This window comes from Marmota flaviventris, chromosome 2 (genome assembly GCF_047511675.1).
Source record: "Marmota flaviventris isolate mMarFla1 chromosome 2, mMarFla1.hap1, whole genome shotgun sequence".
Lineage (NCBI taxonomy): Eukaryota > Metazoa > Chordata > Mammalia > Rodentia > Sciuridae > Marmota > Marmota flaviventris.
In genome coordinates this window covers 174,480,854-174,505,206 of record NC_092499.1, presented here as the reverse complement: position 1 = coordinate 174,505,206, position 24,353 = coordinate 174,480,854, and the positions used below count along the sequence as shown (strand labels likewise).

Genomic DNA, 24,353 nt, shown 5'->3' with positions numbered 1-24,353 from the left:
ATTTCCAGCTTCACTCATATCTTAACACAAGTAACACTGAGACAGTCTTGACTTCCATTCTTTAATGTATGGAATACGAATGCCTTAAAACAAAATGCCACAATTTAGCAAGGCCCTAAGTAATTTGGCGAGACCTTGTCTCAAAATAAAATATAAAAAAGGACTGGGGAAGTGGCTCAGTGGTTGGGTGTCCCTGTGCTGATCCCTGATACCAAAACCAAACAAAATGCCTCAAAATAGTGTAGGAAACTGACATAAGGTCTTTTTGGTGACTTTTACAGAACGTCAAAAACACTTCAAAAACTTATAAATGCTCAGGTCTTAGATACAATGGAAAGGCCTTGTGGGATCAGGACTCCAATAAAGCAGAAATCTGAGAAAGGGGCTGGTCCTGCAGAGTGGAGTCTGTGAAAGTTTACCTGGTGACAATGCCATTTTCTGCAAGAATGAAGGCTGTGGTAGGATTGGCAGCCCTGATGAGACTCTGTAACTGAACAAGGAGGGGGTGCCTCTGTTCCGTGGTGTGACTGGTGAACACCACATTATTCACCAGGCCTGTGAAACAAAACCAAGAAGAGTTCAGCTTTCAGAACTCACACAAATGTGTGTTCCTTCCCCTGATCATCCCTTTCGGTAGCTTCCTGGTATAAACACACAGATATATCTAGCCATTTCTTCCCCCGACTCCAGATCTGTAGCTACTTCATTTCCTAACCTTTCCAATCTTAATTCAGCTTTCTGGCTGTTACCTACAGTTTTTGATTAAGGAGCCTTTCCATATTCCCTGTAGTTAATCTGATCACAAATTGGTACCATTTACATTCATACATTTACTTACCACTAACCATATAGATGTACTAACCAATATATTATCAAAAATTGCACAGCCAAGGAGCCACATAATTCCAAGACAGATGTTCATAGTGATATGGTAAGAAAAAGTTGTGAAGTAGGCCCAATCAGATCCCTCACAACCTTTTTGTACAAATACAGACATAAAATTCCCAAGACTATGGAGAATTTCTAAGTCAGAAAGGTACCATAACCCACCAACCCAAAATAATTATAATACTTCTTCCAAATATAGTCCTATTTTTATAGTTACAATCATAGAATATACAGCATTTCTGCAGTAAGATCATTTGAATTTTTGCTATTCAGTAATTTTATTTATTTCTTACTATAAAAATTTCAAACATATAGTAAAATAGTAAAATCAACAAGCATTGTCTGGCTTCAAGAATTAGCAAGATGGGGCTGGAGATATAGCTCAGTTGGTAGAGTGCCTGCCTCGCATGCACAAGTCCCGGGTTAAAAAAAAAAAAAAAGAATTAGCAAGACTGGGGCTGGGGTTGTTGCTCAGTGGTAGAGTGCTTGCCTAGCACATGTCAAGCACTGGATTTGATCCTCAGCACCACATAAAATAAATAAATAAATAATAATTAGCAAGACTTGGCTAATCACATTTCATCTATTCAATATCCCAATTTTTTTCCCACCTCCCTCACTGGATGATTTTGAAGCCAACTGCAAATATCCAAATATTTCATCCCAAAATATTTCAGTATATATCTCCATAATAAAAAGATGTGTGTGTGTGTGTGTTTGTATGTGTGCATGCATGTGTGTGTGTGTGTGTGTGTGTTAGGAGTTGAACCCAGGGCCTCATACACACTGGACAAGTAGACAAGTGTTGTACTTTTAAGCTATATTCCAAACCAAACCCAATTTAGGACTCTTTAAAAAAATTAATGATTAACAATAAATTCCTTAATATAAAAACATCCAATCCATGTTCAAATTTATGTCTCATGAATATTTTCTTTCTTTCTTTCTTTTTTTTTTTGTAGTACAGAAATTGAACCCAGGGGCACTTAACCACTGAGCCACATTCCCAGCTCTTTTTATATTTCATTTTGAGACAGAGTATGGCTTAAGTGGGCCAAGCTGGTCTCAAACTTATGATCCCCCTGCCTCAGCCCCCTTGGTGATTGGGATTATAGGTGTGCACAACTATGTCCAGTTCAGGATCACTGTTTTCTTAAGAGCTTCTCCAACACTAAAATTCTATCCTTCAGTGCTTTGTATATAACCTAGTTGTGTTAGCAGCACATGACTAAGGTAATTCAAATGGAGAATACCTCAGCATCTCATTTTTTTTTTCCATTTTATAAAGGTTCCTCATGTGTCCTTTCTGTTCAGAAAGTTTCACATAAGATGGACCTTCCCGGGCTGGGGCTATGGCTCAGTGGTAGCGCACTTGCCTAGCATGTGTGAGGCACTGGGTTTGATTCTCAGCACCACATATAAATAAAATAAAGATCCATTGACAACTGAGAAAAAAAAAAAAGATGGACCTTCCTGCTGGGCACAGTGGTGCATGCCTATAATACCAGTGGCTCAGGAAGTTGAGGCAGGAGGACTGCAGGTTCAAAGACAGCTTCGGCAACCTAATGAGGCCCTGAGCAACTTAGTGAGACCCTGTCTCAAAATTTTAAAAAAATTTTTTAAAAGGCGGGGGATGTGGCTTAGTGGCTAAGTACCCCTGGGTTTAGTCCGTGGTACCAAAAAGAAAAATGAAGGAAAAGAAAAAGAAAAAGATGGACCTTCCTTGGCCAGTGCCATGGAAGCCTCCGTATCGTGACACTGGTGGTGCCTGTGCTTCCATTTCCATTTAGGAAGGTCACTCTGGAGACTGCAGAGGAACAGCAAGGCCAGCCTGGAAAGCTTGGTGTCACAACCCCATGCCTTGCTGTAGCCACAGAAAGTCACTGGAGCCTTTGGAAACTGAGTAAAGCAAAGGTCAGGAGGCCATCCCCAAAATATGGCACATGAGCAGGAATCTGGAAGGTTCAATATTTTCTGGGGATGGCAACCATGGGAGCTGGATCCTACAAGTGGCCTGCAAGATTCGCAGGGGTCAAAGACAAGAAGACTGTCGTGGGTCTTAGAGTGAGGATCCAGAAAAGGTTGAGTAAAGATCTATAAAGGCCTGGGGATTCTGGTATCATCTTATGCAAAATAAATAGGAGAGTAAAACTCTAGTGCAAATTTTCCACCTGAACAATATACACGAGGAGCACAAGCCCACTCTGGCCAGCCCAAGAAAAGACTAGGATCTGGGTCTCTGACAGGAATATACTGTCCAAAGTCCTATCTGTGCACATGTATGGATAAATCTTGTGGGGTTGGGATTCTAGGTCAGGAACTGGGCATGTAAAAAAGACTTTGCTTTATAGGGAAACAAGCTAGAGGATTATCCTCAGCATTCCTTAGGCCAGCTATGTAAACTGCCACCTGCCAAGAGGAAATGCCATCTGCAAGGCAGGTACAGCAGTTATCTGGAACATAAACAGGCCATAGTGAGTTTTCACCTTGGCTGGGCCAGGAGCTTCCTTCTGTTCTGAATCAAGGAGTGGACATTCAGATTATGCCAAGCTCTCACCAATCTGTGCTGTGAGTGATCAGGAAGCCTGGGCTGGTCTATTCCTAAGAGTAGAAAAACACAGCCTTGCAGCCTTCTTGACCATCTAGACTGGGCTAAAGACCTCTAGCAGTCCAGGAGAAAATGAAGTTCACTTCTTTTATCTACATATGCTTCTAAAAGCAGGCCACAGCAGTAAAATATCTCCACTTTGCTTGCAAGCCAGCATTATAATGAACCTTGTTTGCTGTTTTAAGCATCGAGATTATTTCCTAGTCCTTGGATTTGTGTAAGATAAGTCATCCTGGGGCTACAACATAGCCTTTTTTCTCATCATAAAATAATCCTTTGTTGTTAAAAAGCAATGAATCAGCAAGCCTGACTCATGAACAGAAGCAAAAGGAGGCAATATGCTCCCTTGGGACATGAAGCAGTTGCCCACTGATGGTAGATTTCCTCTCCAAGCAAGCCATCAAATGGCCAAGGAGAAAAGAAATTTTTGCCTTTTATCTCCACCCTCCCCAGACTGCCCCTGCCCATGGCAAGACAAAGTCAGGACACACCATAGGGTCCTGTGGACCTAGATGCTAAGGGAAAGTATTCACCAAGGCACTGCCACTCGATGAGACTCTTGTTCAGAAAACAATATATATGGTGTCATCTGTCCACATCTCTAGCTTTATGTAAGCACAGCATTTGACATATATTGCTGGGAGTTTTTTTGGTACTAGAAATTGAACCCAGGGGGTTCTACCGCTGAACTACATCCCTGGCCCTTTCTTTCTTTTTTTTTTTTTTTGAGACTAAGCTGCTTAGAGTTTCACTAAATTGCTGACACTGTTCTTGAACTTGTGATCCTCCTGCCTCAGCCTCCTGAATCACTGGGATTCCAGGCATGCACCCCCATGCCTGGCTCACATATCATCTTTGAACAATGTGTTGGAAGGCAGCATTAAGGAAATATACCTACAAGTGCCAGAGAGAACTCAGCCTCACTCAGCCTAGAAGGATTCGAATTAAAGGGTCTTTCCTTTTTGGATACAGGCCCAGGGTTGCCCAAGGTTCATGGACAATGAAGACAGAATATTTCTTTAAGGCTGTCTGCCAAGGAAGCTTAACCATATGTGTTGTCCTTCATATAAAAAAGTAGAGAGGGCCTGTAGGAGAAAGTGCCAAGGAGAAGATGGCACCAACACTAAAAAGAATAAGACAGGGCCTTGGAAGTCTTGGCACAACTACTGGCTAGTACCATTAATCAGGCAAACACTTCCTCAACTTCCCTGGAAGACACTAGTTTTCTAAGTCAACCTTTACTTCCAATCTGAGCTTTGGACCCCCTAGAGACTACTTCTATCAAGTTTAGTTATCTTCCCATGGCCTTGGCCCTTCTCTTCAGCAAACAGGAAGGAGCAAATTATTCAGAAATAACAATTTTTCTTTTTTGTGTGTGGTACTGGGGATTGAATACAGGGGTTCATGCAAAGTAGGAAAGTGCTGGATCACTGAGCTGCATCCCCATCCCTTTTAAAATATTTTATTTCAAGATGGAGTCTCACTAAATTGACCAGGCTAGCCTCAAATTTACCATCCTCCTCCTGCCTTAGCCTCCTGAGTAGCTGGGATTACAGGCTACCATATCACTATGCTCAACCAGAAATAACAAATCTTTTTTTTAATATTATTTTTTAGTTGTATATCGACACAGTACCTTTTTTTTTTTTTAAATGTGGTGCTGAGGATCTAACCCAGTGTCTTGGCAGTACCATTGATCAGGCAAACACTTGCCTCACACATCCCAGGAGAGCGTTCTACCACTGAGCAACAACCCCAACCCCAAGAAATAACAATTCTGAGAACACTGCCCTCTAGCTACTATCCCCTTCTTTTCACCCACCTTCCTAGGCTGTCTCCTCTCTTGTGTTTTCTATTTAAAGAACAGGTACAACCAACCTCCCCAGTCTCCTAAGCTGGAAACCCAGGAGTTACCCTAGACACCTCTTTTTCCAACTCATACTCCATATCTAGTCTGTCACCAGATCCTAAGGACCTGAACTCCATATAGTCTCCTTAATCTGCCTGAGGTAGACACTATAGATGGTCCCAGTCAACCTCCATTCCTAGCCTGCCTCTGGGGCATAGTGCATGGAAAGTAAAAGGGGTCTCTAAAAGCTGCTACCTGGTTTAGCAGTCTAACATGCACATCCCTCCCCCCACAGGGACTAGTCTCCTGCCCTGGGCAGCACCCAATTTAGCTGTTTCCCAAGACAACAGCTCTGGTATGCTGTTGTCTCTGCTTCCTGTGTACTGGCAATGGGAACAGCAGGGCACAACCATGCTGGGGACTCTGAGTTGTTTTCTTCCATCAGATTTCTGCTTGCTGGGCTGGCTCAGGGAGACTAGCCCCCAGGCATATCTCCTAACAACAAAGAGCATTTCAACACCACTGCAGGGAATTTACAATTTATTCTGCATCTCCAGGCAATCACAGATAATATGACTAAAAGTGTAGCTTCCAGGGTTGCTAGGTAGTAGGACAATGACACATGGAATGAAACCTGCAGGATGGGTGGATTTTTCTAAATGTTTTCAAGGAGGTGTGGAAAATTCCAATGTGTGTAGGAGGACATTAAGGAAGACAGTTTCTGCTGGGTCAATCTCTGCACTCTTGGAACAGAAGCAGTGTGTCAAGATCTTATTGATCCAGAGGCTAGGAATATCTCCTCAGTCGACTGATATTAGCTGAAAGGCCAGGGCAGACCTGAGTTCAGGAGTGGTGCTGCTATGGCAGTTCATTGCCATTAACACAAGAAATCTGTCTACCAAATATGATAAAAGAAATATGTCAAAGTTTTCTCTGGGCCGAGTTGGTTTGTTTTAGATTTCAGAATGGTAGCAGTAGTCTGTTTCGATGAATAGAATGTAAAAGGCATGCAAGCAGGAAGTAAAGCATATTGCTCACCTTGTGAACACTGGTCAAGACACTTAGGGAAGAGAAACCTAAGGAGAAAAAAGATGGGAGATTTTAAAACCATGCATCTCAAGGATGTCTTTGATTATTTCTCACAAAAATGTGAATATCACTGACATATAAGTCTCCACAGCACTATATTAGGAACTGATCTCAGGGGTATTCTACTACTGAGCTACAACCCCAATCCTTTTTTTTGGGGTGGGGGTGGGGCAGGGTGCTTAACCATTGAGCTACCTCCCCAACCTTTTTTATATTTTATTTTGAGACAGGGTCTTGCTATGTTGCTTAGGTCCTCTCTAAATTGCTGAGGCTGGCCTCCTGCCTCAGCTCCTGAGCCTGGGATTATAAGCATGTGCCACCAAGCCCAGAATGTCACTAAATTGCTCAGACTTGACCTTGAATCTGAGATCCTCCTGTCTCAGCTTTTCCAGTAGCTGGGATGGTAGGCATGCACCACCAGCCCAGTGATATGCAAATTAACCTACCTGATGAGGCAAGCAATAGGTAGTATTGAACATTAAGGACAGCTATGGTTATTCAAAACTTAAAATTCTGCACTAAACTTCCTACCTCATAGAAATCTCTGTGGCTAACTGGTGATAGAATGAGGCAGAGGGGATATTGAGAGGCTTACCAGCTCTTTAGTCTATAGGAGATGGAGAATGAGAGCTGGCTTTCATTTTTTTCATGAGGCACTAGGGATGCAACTCAAGGCCTCAGACTGTTGTTGGAGTAGTTAAAAGGTACTAAGTGCTATAGTACTGATCTACATTCCCAGTCCAATCTTATTCATAAATCCAAAGGTCTGGGGTTGTGGCTCAGAGGTAAAGCACTCGCCTACAATGTGTAAGGCACTGGGTTCGATCCTCAGCACCACATAAAAATAAAATAAAGTTATTTGTCCACCTATAACTAAAAAATAAATATAAAAAAATTCAAAGGTGAATGAAAGCAGGAAATGGACTGAGTGGGTCACAAGTGAAGTAGGAGTTGGGGGTGATGGATCCCAAGCGTGAGTGAACTTAATAACTCTAGTGCTATAAGTTGCTCCAGAAAAAAAACTCATGTTATCATGGTGCTTTAAGATTCCCAAAACATTACAAAGCTCTTAGGGTAGAAAGCTAATACTCATGAGAGTAGCTAACTTTGATGGAGTCCCAACTATGGTCCGACCTCCCGTACATCCTGTGTTTTAGGTTATTTAACAGATGAGAAGAGTGAGTTTAGGGTAGCGAAGTACCTTGCCTAAGGGCTCATATGCAGGTGGGAAGTGGTGGGGCTCAGGAAGACAGCCTGGTCCTTTGGCTCCACAGAGCTCTTATGTTTTCTTCCCAATAAAGTAGGATGCTTGGGAGGCACTATTCCAAACTGTTGTTGGAGTAGTTAGAAGGTACTAATGCTGTTCAAAAATCAGTGGGTTGGGGTAGGGCAGGGATTTTCTTTCCTTGCTGGTAGCAAGTCCTAATCCTTTTATTTGATTTCAGCTGGAACCAAATATGGTGGAGGAGTGAGCTATATGAATACTACTTTGGGTTGTGGACCCATTCTCTTACCTAACTCTCATAGTTTCTGAATAATTCCAAGGGAAACCTCCATGTGCTATAAGAAAGATCAGGAAGCCTGCAATAAGGGAAAAGACATCCACACCAGAGGCTCCCAAGAAGAGAACTCACTGTACTCATTGTCCACTGAGTGCACAGTGGAAACATTCTTAGAGAGTCTGTGCCCTCAAGAGCCTGTGACTTCTGAGTACACTCACTTAAGGACCTTCTCATAGGTCCTTTGCACAGCAGCCCACAACAATTCACACACCAGAGGCATCTTAAATAAACTTGAGCCAAACTCCTCTTCAAGGCATTGTACCCAATCACAGGTTAGACACTCACACTTCAACTTCTGGTGAGAAAGAGGCCATTAAACTGCTGACTTTAGGCAGCTGGAAATAAAAATATTTAGAACACATGGGCTTGCATGTATATACAATTTCCTACAACTGGAATGTAATTTCTCATACCCTGACATCCTTGGCATCCATGTCCTTCCAATTCATATGCTGGCTTTCCTCCTAATACAACTAGAAAATGTTGTTGCTTCTTTAAAATTCTTATAAAATCATATTAATATGGCAACTATCCTATATTAATTAATTATGTATACACCACTAGTGTGACATTTAGAAAATTAATTAACTTTTCAGAGCATAGCTCCCTCATGATAAATCCATAGTAACGATACCTTCCTTAAAAGGGGATTTTGAGGATTAGTAGGGGTAAAGCATCAATGTAATTTCTGACAAATAGTACAAAATAAATGCTGGTTCATTTCTTTCCTTCTCTACATATTATCCTCTCTACTAAACTGTAATACTTTTGAAGAGTATCTGGCACAGGAAAACATATCAGGCAAGTTCTATACCAACAAACACAGAAATAATGTATATACTGTTTAATGACCAGCTCTCCATCTGAAAATAAAAGCAGCTAAATTTTTTTTTTTTTTAATGTGGCCCCACTCTGTTGCCTAAGCCCAGTTATCTTGAACTCCTGGGTTCATGTGATCTTTCTGCCTCAACCTCCTCAGTAACCAGGACTATAGGCACACTCCATAGTTCCTGGTAAAAGTAGCTGTGATTATAAATATATTCCTAAACCTTCCATCAGTGTTTTATAGTATCATACATTTAGTAGTGTACCAACAAAGAATCTTATTTATACAAAATTCTTGTCAATTAAAAAATGATGATACTGACTTAACCTATCTCAAAACATGGAACAATCCATTTACATTTATTCATAAATATAAAAAAAAAGCCCCAAGAGTAGACACCTGGGCTGACTTATTTCTTGCTACACTCTCAATGAGTAGAATAGTCCCGGCACAGAGTAGACATTCTAAGAGTATTCACTGAACAAAATACATTGAAATAAAGATAGCAGGCAAGTATCACATGGACCCATCCTGAATCCAAGCTAAGCCCATCTGCTAGATTAAAGAAGCCACACTAATTCTCACCTCCTAGAAAGGAAACAGACGTGCTATTATGTTCTATCTCTACTTGTTTACTTACAAAACATTATCTAGAAGCAATGATGTAAATTTTATTTTCCTAAGGTGGTCACTAAAAAACAAACATCAACCGAATGATATTGAATTAAGAGTTTAAAAAAACCTGATTCTCTGGCAGTTATCAAGAATATAAACAACAATAAGTGTTGGTGAGGATGTGGAGGAAAAGATACATTCATATCACTGGTGGGACAGCATATTGGTGCAAACAATATGGAAAGCAGTATGGAGATTCCTGAGCAAACCTGGACTGGAACCACCATTTGACCCAGCTATCCCACTCCTCAGTTTATACTTAAAGGACATACAAACAGCATACTACAGTGATGTAGCCACTTCAATGTTTTTTTATAGCAGCACAATTCACAATAGCTAAACTGTGAATTCAACCTAGATGTCCTTCCATAGATGAATGGGTAAAGAAAATGTGGTATATATACACAATGGAATATTACTCAGCATTAAAAGAGAATACAATCATGGCATTTGCAGGTAAATGGATTGAGTTGGAGAATATCATGCTAAGCAAAGTAAGGTAATCCCAAAAAAACCAAAGGCCGATTGTTTTCTTTGATAAGTGGATACTAATCCATAATGGGGGTGGGTGGGCATGTGAGGAATGGAGGAACTTTGGTAGCGCAAAGGGGGGAGAGGGAAAGGGAGGGGGGATGGGCGGTAGGAAAATGGTACAACGAGATGGACATCATTACCCTAGGTACATGTATGATGACACAAATGGTATGACTCTACTTCGTGTACAACCAGAGAAATGAAAAATTGTGCTCCATTTGTGTACTACAAATCAAAATGCATTCTGCTGTCATATAGAACGAATTAGAATAAATAAATAAATAAATTTTAAAAATCTGATTCTCAAAAGAACTTTTTTAAAAAAATATAAAAACAACATGCAATTCAAGAGTAACATCACAATGGCAAAAAACTGGATTGCTTTCCCTTCTATTCAGGAATACAAGAATGTCTACTCTTTCTACTTCTATACAACAATACATCTAGTCAGGACTATTAAGCAAGAAAAAGAAAAAAGGGCATCCAGATTGGAAAGGAGAAAGTAAAATTTCTGTTCATAGATGACACAGTTTTGTATAGAAAATCCTCGTCAGGTATAGTGGTATATGCCTGTAATCCCAGCAACTCTGGGAGCTGAGACAGGAAGATTGCAAGTTTGAGGGTAGCCTCAGCAACTTAGTAAGGCCCTAAGCAACCTAGTGAGAATCTGTCTCAAAATTAAAACAAAGGGGAGGGGCTGGGTTAAATTCCTAGTACAATAAGTAAAGGAAGGAAGTGAGGAAGGAAGGAGGGGAGGGAGGGAGGGAGGAAGGAAGGAGGGGAGGGAGGGAGGGAGGGAGGGAGGGAGGAAGGAAGGAGGGGAGGGAGGGAGGGAGGGAGGAAGGAAGGAAGGAAGGAAGACCGACTTTAGAAGTCTACAAACGCACTAAAAAAAACCCCCACAAACTGAATTAATAAATGATTTCAGCAAGGTTGAGGATATAAGATCAAAATCAGTTAAATGTCTGTACAGTGGCCATTTAAAAATACAAAAATGAAATTAAGAAAACAACTCCTTTTATATTAGCATCAAAAACAATAAAACATTTAGGAATAAATTAAACAGAGGAAGCACAGGATATGTACATTGAAAAATATAAAACATTGCTGAAAGAAATTAAAAACCTAAATGGAAAGATGTATATATATTCCTGGACATGATAAAGGATTTAGATTCAGAATATATGAAGAACTCTTCCAACTTAATAAAAAGACAGAAAATCTAATTTTAAAATGGGTGAAGGATATGAATAGACATTTCCCCAAAGAAGACATACAAATGGCCAAGAAGAAAATGAAAAGATGTTAAATATTATTGGCATCAGGAAATGTAAATAAAGAACACAATGATGTCACTTTACACTAGGATGACTAAAATAAAAAAGACAGACAAGTATTGGTGGGGATGTGAATAAATTGGAACCCTAAATCATTTTGCTGGTAGGGTTGTAAATGGTGCAATTTCTTTGGAAATTAGTTTCTGGGTCTTCAAACTGTTAAACATAATAGTTACTACATAATCCTGTAATTCCACTCCTACTATATACCCAAAAGAAGAGAAAACATATATCCCTGTAAAAACTTATATACAAATGTTCATAGAAATATTTATTTATTTGTAGTACTGGGGATTAAACCCAAGGCCTCATGTATGTCAGGTAAATGCTCTACCACTGAACTATCCCAGAATTATTTTACTTTATTTTATTTTGAGTCAGGATCTTAGTTACCCAGGTTGGCTTGGAACTTGCAATCCTACTGCCTTAGTCTCCCAGAGTAACTGGGAGACTAATACCTGGCTATAGTGGTATTATTTATAATAGCCCAAAGATAAAAATAATTCAAATATCCATCAGCCAATAAATGGGCAAATAAGATATATTCCATGTGACAAAATATTTGGCCAAAAACAAACAAACAAAAAACCCCAAAAGTAAGCATTGATAAAGCTACAACATGGACAACTCTTGAAAATATGCTAAATGAAAGATGCCAGGCACAGAAACCACATATTCCATTTATGAAATGTCCAGAATAAGAAAATCCAGATATAGACAACAGATTCACAAGACAGAAGGACTAGTCTCCCCCTCCCTGGGGGAAAAAAAAAAAAAGATTTAAGGTCAGCCTCAGCAACTTAGCAAGGTCCTAAGCAACTTAGTGAAACAAACAAACATACAAAAAAGTAGATTTAAAGTTGCCAAGCACTGGGAAGAAGAGGGAGGGAGGAGTGATTGCTAATGGATAAGGGTTTCATTTGGGGATAATGAAAATATTTGAAATCGGACGGTAATAATGGTTGTACGCTCTGAATGTACTAAAAAACCACTGAACACTTTATTTATTTTTAATTTTTTTTTCAGTTACAGATAGACACAATACCTTTATTTGATTAATTTATTTATATATGGTGCTGAGGATCGAATCCAGGGCCTCACATGTGCTAGGCAAGCACTCTACCACTGAGCTACAACCCCCGGCCCTGAACTGTACCCTTTAAAAAAAGGGTGAAATTATATCAAGAAAGCTATTATATTTTTAAAAGGCAACACACACACACACACACACACACACACACACACTATGAAGCATCAAATGATCTCTTCCTCATTCAACATTTGCCTTGAAAGGCAATGGCCATTTTCCAGAAGGAAGCACTATTAACAGTTTGGTATATATCCTTCTAATTATTTCCTATGCTTATATAAACAAACATTTTGAAAATACATACCACATGCTGGTGTCATGGTATGCACCTACAGTCCCAACACTGGGGAGGTTGAGGTAAGAGGATTACTTAAACCCAGGAGGATAAGCAAACATTGTGGGCAGTGTAGTGAGGCTTCATTTCAGAAACAAAACAAAACCCTAAAACAACCAAATGAAACTAAAAATGTAAAAAATATATAAAAATGCATATTGTTTTGGCAATTTGCTTTTGAAATTTAGAAAATATTGCATGTTAGTACATAAAAGTCTACTTGATTTTTTTAAATACCTGCATAGCATCTCATTATATATCTATATCTCAAATTTAACCAGTCTCTTACTAATAAGCATTTAGATTATTTCCAGTTCTTAAATATAAACAGCATTGTTGTGATATCACAGACCACATCTGCCATGTTTTAGAATGCCTAATACCTTCTAATCATCTTTTCTCTGCTTGGTTAGGAAATCTATTCCCTAATAGAAGAGCAGAAAATTGCTTTTCCAGCCTTCCTTACAGTCTGGTGCATATATGTGAACTATACTTCACCAAATAAATAAAGGTACCACAAGACTCCAACTGGCAGTAAGCAAGGTAAGGGAACATATGGTTAACAGATCACACATTCTAGTGAAGGAAGTAGTAGAGATACACCTTATGAGAGCAGCCCTATGGAAAGTTGAGGGTTCCTCCTGGCTGCCTAGCCAACACCACAGCCTGAATTTTTGGCTCTCTTGGAGAATCTGCAAGTTACTTAATGTTCTTTATAGATTCCCTTCTATGTATACATGTTCCAGTGGGTTCAACTGCTTGAAATTAAGAATTCCCCTTGGGGTTAGGGGTGTCAGTCAGTGGTAGAGGATTTGCCTTGCATGCACAAGGCCTGCGTTAGATCAATTCCCAGCATTGAAATAATAATAATAATAATCATAATAATAATATTATTATTATGATTATTATTATTATTATAAAGCTGCATGTGGGGAAAAAAGAAAATTCTCCCTGAAACAAAAATAAATACATGCATCTTTATTCACTTACAGAAATAAAACTATATGATAAAACTCTAGCAATAACATGGCCAAATTTATCTCCCAAGAGATTTTACATTCCTATCATCAGTATACTTGTAACAGTATACTAAATTACCCTAAGGCTAAATGGCTTAAAATTATGACCATTTAGCCAATGGTGGTGGCACATGCCTGTTCCAGCTACTTGAGAGGCTGAGGCATGAGGATCACAAATTCAAGGCCAGCCTTGAGACCTTGTCTCAAAAAAAAAAAAAAAAAAAAAATTAGCAAAAAACAAAATGTAAAACCCTGATGAAAAGTATTACCATTTATTATTTCTTATGATTCATTGTGCAGAATAGAATCAGAAGGACTAGGCAGTTGGTTTTTGCTTGGGGCAGTTCAGCTGTGGCTGATTGTTTAAGATAGTCTTACACAAAGGTAGAAATGCGGCCTTAGTCCAGATGACAGGGCTGGGATGGCAGGGCCCCACTCTCCCTGTGGCCTCTTGATCCTCCAGCAGCCTAGTTTAGGCTCCTGGAGCCTAAGCTCCTAATTTAGTCTCAGCTCCCAGAAGCAAGGGAAGAAAAATCCCAATGCGTAAAGACTTCTCATGCTTCTGTTTGTTTCATGCAATGTTAATGTCCTATTGGTCAAAGCAGTTGCATAGTCAAATCCAAATTTGCAGGGTAAAAAATACTAGATTCAACTCTTTGGTTCTTTTTCTTTTTTTCTCTTTTTACATTTAATATAATTTTTAATAACATACTTCTTAAAAATTTATTTATTTATTTATCCTAATTAGGTAGATATGACAGCAGAGTGCATTTTGATTCATTGTACACAACTGCAGCACAACTTCTCATTTATTTGGTTGTACACGATGTAGTGTCACACCATATGTGCATTCACACATGTACCTAGGGTAATGATGTCCATCTCATTCCACCATCTTTCCTGACCCCATGTCCCCTCCCTTCCCCTTTGCCCAATCACAGTTCCTCCATTAACTCTTTGGTTCTTGTTGAGAGGGGCTGCTTTTGCTGTAGCATATTTTTCATCTACCAAAGTTGGCCATTTAAGGATGTAAGAATAGTGTTTCTTCTTTCTTTTTTTTAAATTTATGGACATAATACCGGCTAATTAAATACACACACACACACACACACACACACACTTCTTGTATTGGGTGCTAGGGATTGAACCTTCCAGCTTTTTAAATTTTTTAATGGAATGAATTTAAGTTTATTTAGTCTCCTCCTCCTCCTCCTCCTCCTCCTCCTCCTCCTCCTCCTCCTCCTCCTCCTCCTCCTCCTCCTCCCCCCTCCTCCTCCTCCTCCTTTTTTTTTTTTATTGTTGGTTGTTCAAAACATTACATAGTTCTTGATATATCATCTTTCACACTTTGCTTCAAGTGGGTTATGAACTCCCAATTTTAGCCCAAATACAGATTGCAGAATCACATCAATTACACATCCATTGATTTACATATTGCCATACTAGTGACTGTCGTGTTCTGCTACCTTTCCTATCCTCTACTATCCCCCCTCCCCTCCCCTCTTCTCTCTCTACCCCCTCTACTGACATTCATTTCTCCCCCTTGTATTATTTTTCCCTTTCCCCTCATTTCCTCTTGTATGTTCTTTTGTATAACCCTGAGGGTCTCCTTCCATTTCCATGCAATTTCCCTTTTCTCTCCCTTTCCCTCCCACCTCTTATCTCTGTTTAATGTTAATCTTCTTCTCATGCTCTTCGTCCCTACTCTGTTCTTAGTTACTCTCCTTATATCAAAGAAGACATTTGGCATTTGTTTTTTAGGGATTGGCTAGCTTCACTTAGCATAATCTGCTCTAGTGCCATCCATTTCCCTGCAAATTCTATGACTTTGTCATTTTTTAATGCAGAGTAATACTCCATTGTGTATAAATGCCACATTTTTTTAATCCATTCGTCTATTGAAGGGCATCTGGGTTGGTTCCACAGTCTTGCTATTGTGAATTGAGCTGCTATGAACATCGATGTAGCAGTGTCCCTGTAGCATGCTCTTTTTAGGTCTTTAGGGAATAGACCAAGAAGGGGAATAGCTGGGTCAAATGGTGGCTCCATTCCCAGCTTTCCAAGAAATCTCCATACTGCTTTCCAAATTGGCTGCACCAATTTGCAGTCCCACCAGCAATGTACAAGTGTACCCTTTTCCCCACATCCTCGCCAGCACTTGTTGTTGTTTGACTTCATAATGGCTGCCAATCTTACTGAAGTGAGATGGTACCTTAGGGTGGTTTTGATTTGCATTTCTCTGACAGCTAGAGATGGTGAGCATTTTTTCATGTACTTGTTGATTGATTGTATGTCCTCCTCTGAGAAGTGTCTGTTCAGGTCCTTGGTCCATTTGTTGATTGGGTTGTTTGTTCTCTTATTGTCTAATTTTTTGAGTTCTTTGTATACTCTGGATATTAGGGCTCTATCTGAAGTGTGAGGAGTAAAGATTTGTTCCCAGGATGTAGGCTCTCTATTTACCTCTCTTATTGTTTCTTTAGCTGAGAAAAAACTTTTTAGTTTGAGTAAGTCCCATTTGTTGATTCTAGTTATTAACTTTTGTGCTATGGGTGTTCTATTGAGGAATTTGGAGCCCGACCCCACAGTATGTAGATTGTAGCCAACTTTTTCTTCTATCAGACGGCGTGTCTCTGATTTGATATCAAGCTCCTTGATCCATTTTGAATTAACTTTTGTGCATGGCGAGAGAAAGGGATTCAGTTTCATTTTGTTGCATATGGATTTCCAGTTTTCCCAGCACCATTTGTTGAAGATGCTATCCTTCCTCCATTGCATGCTTTTAGCCCCTTTATCAAATATAAGATCGTTGTAGTTTTGTGGATTGGTTTCTGTGTCCTCTATTCTGTACCATTGGTCCACCCGCCTGTTTTGGTACCAGTACCATGCTCTTTTTGTTACTATTGCTCTGTAGTATAGTTTGAAGTCTGGTATCGCTATACCGCCTGATTTACACTTCCTGCTTAGCATTGTTTTTGCTATTCTTGGTCTTTTATTTTTCCATATGAATTTCATGATTGCTTTCTCTATTTCTACAAGAAATGCCGTTGGGATTTTGATTGGCATTGCATTAAACCTATAGAGAACTTTTGGTAATATCGCCATTTTGATGATGTTAGTTCTGCCTATCCATGAACAGGGTATATTTTTCCATCTTCTAAGATCTTCTTCTATTTCTCTCTTTAGGGTTCTGTAGTTTTCATTGTATAAGTCTTTCACCTCTTTTGTTAGGTTGATTCCCAAGTATTTTATTTTTTTTGAAGATATTGTGAATGGAGTGGTTGTCCTCATTTCCATTTCAGAGGATTTGTCGCTGATATACAGGAATGCCTTTGATTTATGCGTGTTGATTTTATATCCTGCCACTTTGCTGAATTCATTTATTAGCTCTAATAGTTTCTTTGTAGAGCATTTTGGGTCTGCTAGGTATAGAATCATATCATCTGCAAATAGTGATAATTTAAGTTCTTCTTTTCCTATTTTTATGCCTTTAATTTCTTTCGTCTGTCTAATTGCTCTGGCCAGCGTTTCGAGAACTATGTTGAACAGAAGTGGTGAAAGAGGGCATCCCTGTCTTGTTCCAGATTTTAGAGGGAATGCCTTCAATTTTTCTCCATTCAGAATGATGCTAGCCTGAGGCTTAGCATACATTGCTTTTACAATATTGAGGTATGTTCCTGTTATCCCTAGTTTTTCTAGAGTTTTGAACATAAAGGGATGCTGTACTTTGTCGAATGCTTTTTCCGCATCTATTGAGATGATCATATGGTTCTTATTTTTAAGTCTATTGATGTGGTGAATAACATTTATTGATTTCTGTATATTGAACCAGCCTTGCATCCCAGGGATGAATTCTACTTGATCATGGTGCACAATTTTTTTGATATGTTTTTGTATCCGATTCGCCAGAATTTTATTGAGGATTTTTGCATCTAGGTTCATTAGAGATATTGGTCTGAAGTTTTCTTTCTTTGAAGTGTCTTTGTCTGGTTTAGGTATCAGGGTGATGTTGGCCTCGTAGAATGAATTTGGAAGTTCTCCCTCTTTTTCTATTTCCTGAAGTAGCTTGAAAAGTATTGGTATTAGTTCCTCTTTAAAGGTTTTGTAAAATTCTGCTGTATACCCATCCGGTCCTGGGCTTTTCTTAGTTGGTAGTCTTTTGATGGTTTCTTCTATTTCCTCAATTGATATTGGTCTGTTTAGGTTGTCTATATCCTCCTGACTCAATCTGGGCAGATCATATGACTTAAGAAATTTATCTATGCCTTCACTATCTTCTAATTTATTGGAGTATAAGGATTCAAAATAATTTTTGATTATCTTCTGTATTTCTGAAGTGTCTGTTGTGATATTGCCTTTTTCATCCCGTATGCTAGTAATTTGAGTTCTCTCTCTTCTTCTCTTCGCTAGCATGGCTAAGGGTCTGTCGATTTTGTTTATTTTTTCAAAGAACCAACTTTTAGTTTTGTCAATTTTTTCAATTGTTTCTTTTGTTTCGATTTCATTAATTTCAGCTCTGATTTTAATTATTTCTTGCCTTCTACTTCTTTTGCTGTTGTTTTGCTCTTCTTTTTCTAGGATTTTGAGATGAAGTATGAGATCATTTATTTGTTGGTTTTTTCTTTTTTTAAGGAATGAACTCCAAGCAATGAATTTTCCTCTTAGAACTGCTTTCAATGTGTCCCATAGATTCCGATATGTTGTGTCTGTGTTTTCATTAATCTCTAAGAATTTTTTAATTTCCTCCTTGATGTCTTCTATAACCCATTGATCATTCAGTAACCTATTGTTCATTCTCCAAGTGATGTATGCTTTTTCCTTCCTTCTTTTATCGTTGATTTTCAGTTTCATTCCATTATGATCAGATAGGATGCATGGTATTATCTCTACTCCTTTATATTGTCTAAGAGTTGCCCTGTGACATAATATATGATCTATTTTTGAGAAGGATCCATGTGCTGCTGAGAAAAAAGTGTAACTGCTTGATGTTGGGTGGTATATTCTATATATGTCAATTAAGTCTAGGTTATTAATTGTGTTATTGAGTTCTATAGTTTCCTTATTCAACTTTTGTTTGGAAGATCTGTCCAGTGGCGAGAGAGGTGTGTTGAAGTCTCCCATGATTATTGTATGGTGGTCTATTAGACTCTTGAACTTGAGAAGAGTTTGTTTGATGAACATAGCTGCACCATTGTTTGGGGCATATATATTTATGATTGTTATGTCTTGTTGGTGTATGGTTCCCTTAAGCAGTATGTAGTGTCCCTCTTTATCCCTTTTGATTAACTTTGGCTTGAAATCTATTTTATTTGATATGAGTATGGACACTCCTGCTTGTTTCCGAAGTCCATATGAGTGATATGATTTTTCCCAACCTTTCACCTTCAGCCTATGTATGTCGTTTCCTATCAAATGCGTCTCCTGTAGGCAGCATATTGTTGGGTCTTGTTTTGTGATCCATTCTACTAGCCTGTGTCTCTTAATTGGTGAGTTTAAGCCATTAACATTTAGGGTTATTATTGAGATATGGGTTGTTGTTCCAGCCATATTTGTTTATTTATGTTACTAAACATGGTTTGTTTTCCTCTTTGATTATTCCCCCCCCTTTACTGTCCTACCTCCCACTGTTGGTTTTCATTGTTATTTTCCATTTCCTCTTCCTGTAATGTTTTGCCGAGGATGTTTTGAAGAGATGGTTTTCTAGCTGCATATTCTTTTAACTTTTGTTTGTCGTGGAAGGTTTTAATTTCATCTTCCATCCTGAAGCTTAATTTCGCTGGATACACAATTCTTGGTTGGAACCCATTTTCTTTCAGTGTTTGAAATATGTTATTCCAGGATCTTCTAGCTTTCAGAGTCTGTGTTGAAAGATCAGCTGTTATCCTGATTGGCTTACCCCTAAATGTAATCTGCTTCCTTTCTCTTGTAGCTTTTAAAATTCTCTCCTTATTCTGTATGTTGGGCATCTTCATTATAATGTGTCTAGGTGTGGATCTCTTATAATTTTGCACATTCGGCGTCCTGTAGGCTTCTAGAATTTGGGATTCTGTCTCATTCTTCAAGTCTGGGAAGTTTTCTCGTATTATTTCATGGAATAAATTGCTCATTCCTTTGGTATGGAGTTCTATACCTTCCTGTATCCCAATGACTCTTAAGTTTGGTCTCTTAATGTTATCCCATATTTCTTGGATGTTCTGCTCATGGTTTCTTAACAGTCTTGCTGAGCTGTCTATGTTCTTTTCAAGTTGAAATACTTTGTCTTCATTGTCTGATGTTCTATCTTCTAAGTGTTCTACTCTGCTGGTAGTACTCTCAATTGAGTTTTTAAGTTGGTTTATTGCTTCCTGCATTTCTAGGATTTCTGTTTGTTTGTTTTTTATAACCTCTATCTCCCTGTATAGTTGATCCTTTGCTTCCTGGATTTGTTTGTGTAATTCCTTGTCGAAGTGATCTTTCATTGTCTGATTTTGCTGTCTAATGTCTTCCTTGATACTCCAGATCATCTGAAGCATATATATCCTGAATTCTTTATCTGACATTCCATCTGCTGCAGCTGTTACCTCTTCTAAAGTTGAGTTGACCTGCATTGCTTGTAGTCCTTTCTTTCCTTGTCTTTTCATACTGCTTGCGTTTCTTTCTTCTTGGTGAAACTGTTGTGTTTTTGAAATTTTTTCCCCCCCTATATATTTATATTGCTCTTGTATAGTTGAAAAGTCTCCCTTGCAGGTGCGGGCGGGGGCTCTGCTCTGCCCCTCCTCCAATTGGTGTGAGGTGTCTACCACGCCCGCGGACCCCTGGGCCTGATCCGCAGTTCTGTCGCAGGTCTGCCTACCTTGCAGGTGGGGGCGAAGGCTCTGCCCTGCCCCTCCTACCACGCCCGGGGACCGCTAGGCCTGATCTACAGGTTGGTCGCCGGTCTGCCCACCTTGCGGGCACGGGTGGCAGTTCCGCTCCGCCCCCACTCCAATTGGGGTCACTTGACCACCACACAGGCGGGCCGCTGGGCCTGATCTGGGCGCGGGCGAAGGCTCTGCTCTGCCCCTACTCCAGTTGGGGTGAAGTGTGTACCATGCTGGCAGGCCGTTGGGCCTGATCCGCCGGTCTGTCGCAGGTCTGCTTACCTTGCCGGCGCTGGCGGCGGCTCTGCCCTGCCCCTCCTACCACGCCCACAGACCGCTGGGCCTGATCTGCAGGTTGGTCGCAGGTCTGCCTACCTGGCGGGCGTGGGCGGCGGCCCCGCTCCTCCCCTCTGGCTCGAGGACAAAGCGAGAGAGACTCGGGTATCTGTGACTCATCCTCCCTACCAGGAGACCAACTGTTTCCGTCGCCGCTGGCACCGATGAAGTTCTCTCCTCGGCCGCTCTCCGATGACATCAGATCTCTGCCATGCTGGCATCCCCTGTTCTATGGCTGAATCCCATTTTCTTCTCTTCCAATAGGCGGAGCTGTGCCCTCCGAGCCGAGCTTCTGCCCTCTATGTGCTGCTAACGTGGATTCCGCTGGGAAGGAATTCTGTCGCGGAACTCTGGTGATGTCACCTCTCTGCTATGGCGGGCCCCAGGCTCCTTGCCGGAGTGTCTGAAGGGAGGGGTGGGACTGGTCTGTCTCTGGTTGGTTTCAGCTCCTGGTTCGCTATTTCATGAAGGCTTGGCGAGAGACCTCTTCCTAGAGTCCCTGCACCGCTCCTGCTGCGCTGCGCCTCGGAGGCTATCTGCCCTGACGCGGGGGCCGCGTGCAGGCAGCCGACAGTCGCTGAGTCGCGCGGGCAGCGGCTGGCGGGTCTGGACCTCTGCGCTGCGTGGCGGAGATTCACTCGTCTAGCGCAAACTGTCACCTCCAAAAATCCTACCAATTCCCGGCCGGTCTCTCTTTAGTGGAATTTTGCTAGGAGTTTCTCAGCAGGTCGAATCTAAGCGTATCCATGTGTTTCTCTGACCCCGTTGTTGAGGAGGTACTGAAAGCGCTGCCTCCCCACTCGCCGCCATGTTGGATCCCCAGTCTCCTTTTTTTTTTTTTGGAGGGGAGTACCAGGGATTGAACCCAGAGGACTTGACCACTGAGCCACATCCCCAGCCCTACTTTGTATTTTATTTAGAGACAGGGACTCATTGAATTGCTTAGTGCCTCACTTTTGCTGAGGCTGGCTTTGAACTAGCAATCCTCCTGCCTCAGGCTCCCAAACTGCTGGGATTACAGGTGTGCCTCATCCATCTATTTAGTAACTTTCTATTCTTCTCCTTCTGCTCTTCCTCCTCTTCCTTTCTTCCCCCTCTGGCCCCCTACTCCTTCTTTTCTTGTACTGGGAATTAAACCCAGTGGCACTCTACCACTGAGCTATATCTCCCCAGCCATTTTAATTTTTTTATTTTGAGACATAATCAAAGTTTCCAGACTGGCCTCAAACTTTCAATCCTGCCTAGCCTCCTGAGCAGCCAGATTGCAGATGTGTGCCACTGCACATGGCTATAACTTTCTATTCTTGATTACAGTATCCATAACTCTTTTATTCTATCCACGTACACCATGAGCTAATCATTAATTTTTCAATAGAGCATTGGTAAATCTACTATAGTAAATTATTTTCTGGAAGGAATTCAGATTAGTAATTTTGAAATTTCTCATTAATATCTAAAAATTGAGCAAATCAGTATCTTTGAATTTATTTACTTAAATATTTCTAATCTCCCAGTCTGAAAAAACGAGGAAATGAGTATACTCATATTTCCTATTACTTACCCCTGATTCTATTGCTTATATTTTATATTCTATAACCATAATCACCTCACTTTAGTCTCATTTCTATGTTTAGACAGATTATATTATACACTCATCCTCGGTTATTTTATTTTTTTCATTTGTTTACAGTGCTGGGTTTCAAACCCATGGCTTTGCACATGCTAGGCAATGGCTTTGCTCTTGAGCTACACCTCCAGCCCCTTTGAGACCTTTAATATCTTAAACTATCTTTGAGGACACTTAGTATACACATATTGGAGTACCCATTCTTTTTTTTAAATTTTTTTTTAGTTGTAGATGAACACAATACCTTTATTTTATGTATTTATTTTTATGTGGTGCTGAGGATCGAACCAGTGCCTCACACTTGCTAGGCAAGTGCTCTACCACTGAGCCACAACCTCAGCCTGGAGTACCCATTCTTGTACTCTTTCTTTTCAGTGCTGGAGATTAAACCCAGAGCTTCACATGCATAATGGGTAAATAAGTGCTCTACTACTGAGCCACATCTCCAGCCCTCAATAGATATTTCATGAGCACTATATACTAAGTATTAAATGGAAATGGTTCTTGTCCTCACAAAGGCTAAGAATGTACCCAATATTGACTCTCTTTTCCCTTGGGCTTTTTGGGTCCCTTGATGACCGAGCACTTATTACATACAAGGCACACTGAAGTGTTCCAAAAGTCAAACATACATAAATATTTGTCTTCTGGTGGGTAAGGAAAATGTCGATTTCCGTACATTTACTCACACCACATCCCATGGGCTGAAGGTGGTCCTAAATATCTACCTGTGCTCCATGTAGCAGCTCAGGGGCTCCATGCAAACCGTGATGGCACCAATGGTGAAGAAGGACTTGACATTTGAGTCTGGGTGGGTCTGCAGGGCCTGGATGACATCAATTATATCCGTGTAGCTGAGGGGGAAAAAAGGAATACTGGTTGGAGCTACAGAGACGGGTAAGAGGCATGCTGAGTGGCTGAGTTAGCAGGGACAGAAGGAAGACCAATAGCCTATAATTGAGTTCCTTGGTGTCTGTTATTCAACTTCGTAATTCAGAATCCCAGGAATCCCCAAAGTGCTTCTACATTCCCAAGTTCTGTTAGTCCTCCTAACTGTGAAAGAATGGGTAGAAGAGCCAACCTGTTCATGGGGTAAAGGAAGCCTGCAGTGATTACAGGGCTCCCCTACTTGATGTCCCTAGGCCTGTTTTTTTCTAGATCCCTTTTTTTACGCTAGGGATTGAACCCAAGGGTGCTACATTCCAAGCCCTTTTTATTTTTTATTTTGAGACAGGGTCATGCTAAGTTGTTGATGGTTTCACTAAGTTGCTGAGGCTGGCCTCAAACTTGAGATCCTCCTACCTCAGCCTCTTGAGTCACTGGGATTAGAGGCCAGCTTTGGGGCATGTTTTCTAATCAAGTTAGGAACTCCTGCTGATGTCTATTTTTTTTAGTTGTTCTTTTCCCCTCCTTTCCACTTCAAAGGATCATCAGAGGGGCTAGGGTTGTGGCTCAGTGGTAGAGCACTTGCCTAGCATGTGTGAGGCAGTGGGTTTGATTCTCAGCAGCAATATAAATAAATGAATAAAAGGTCCATAAATATCTAAAAAAATATATTAAAAAAAGATCATCAGACCTGTTCAGAGCAGTAGATGTGTCAAATACTGATTGCATTCTTGTCTTCTGCTTGGAATTTCCTCCAAAACCCAGATTTAGAGCCAATTTGAATATCTTTACTTTGAACCTAATAGTTCATAATCTGATCTCCAAGTCTGCTCCTCCCAAGGCTGTGTCTTCCTTATC

At 40.3% G+C, this 24,353-nt stretch overlaps 1 protein-coding gene across 2 annotated transcripts in view; it reads right to left on the bottom strand.

Annotated features, from left to right (window-relative positions):
- Dnaaf9 (dynein axonemal assembly factor 9) overlaps window positions 1-24,353 on the bottom strand; it is a 149,793-nt gene that overhangs the window by 12,424 nt on the left and 113,016 nt on the right. For both annotated transcript variants that reach the window (XM_027953746.2, XM_071608793.1), the window contains exons 28-30: window positions 23,339-23,464; window positions 6,384-6,421; window positions 420-555 (exon numbers count right to left, since the gene is read on the bottom strand). In XM_027953746.2, the coding sequence (XP_027809547.2) occupies window positions 420-555; window positions 6,384-6,421; window positions 23,339-23,464 (300 nt within the window). The remainder of the gene's footprint in view (window positions 1-419; window positions 556-6,383; window positions 6,422-23,338; window positions 23,465-24,353) is intronic.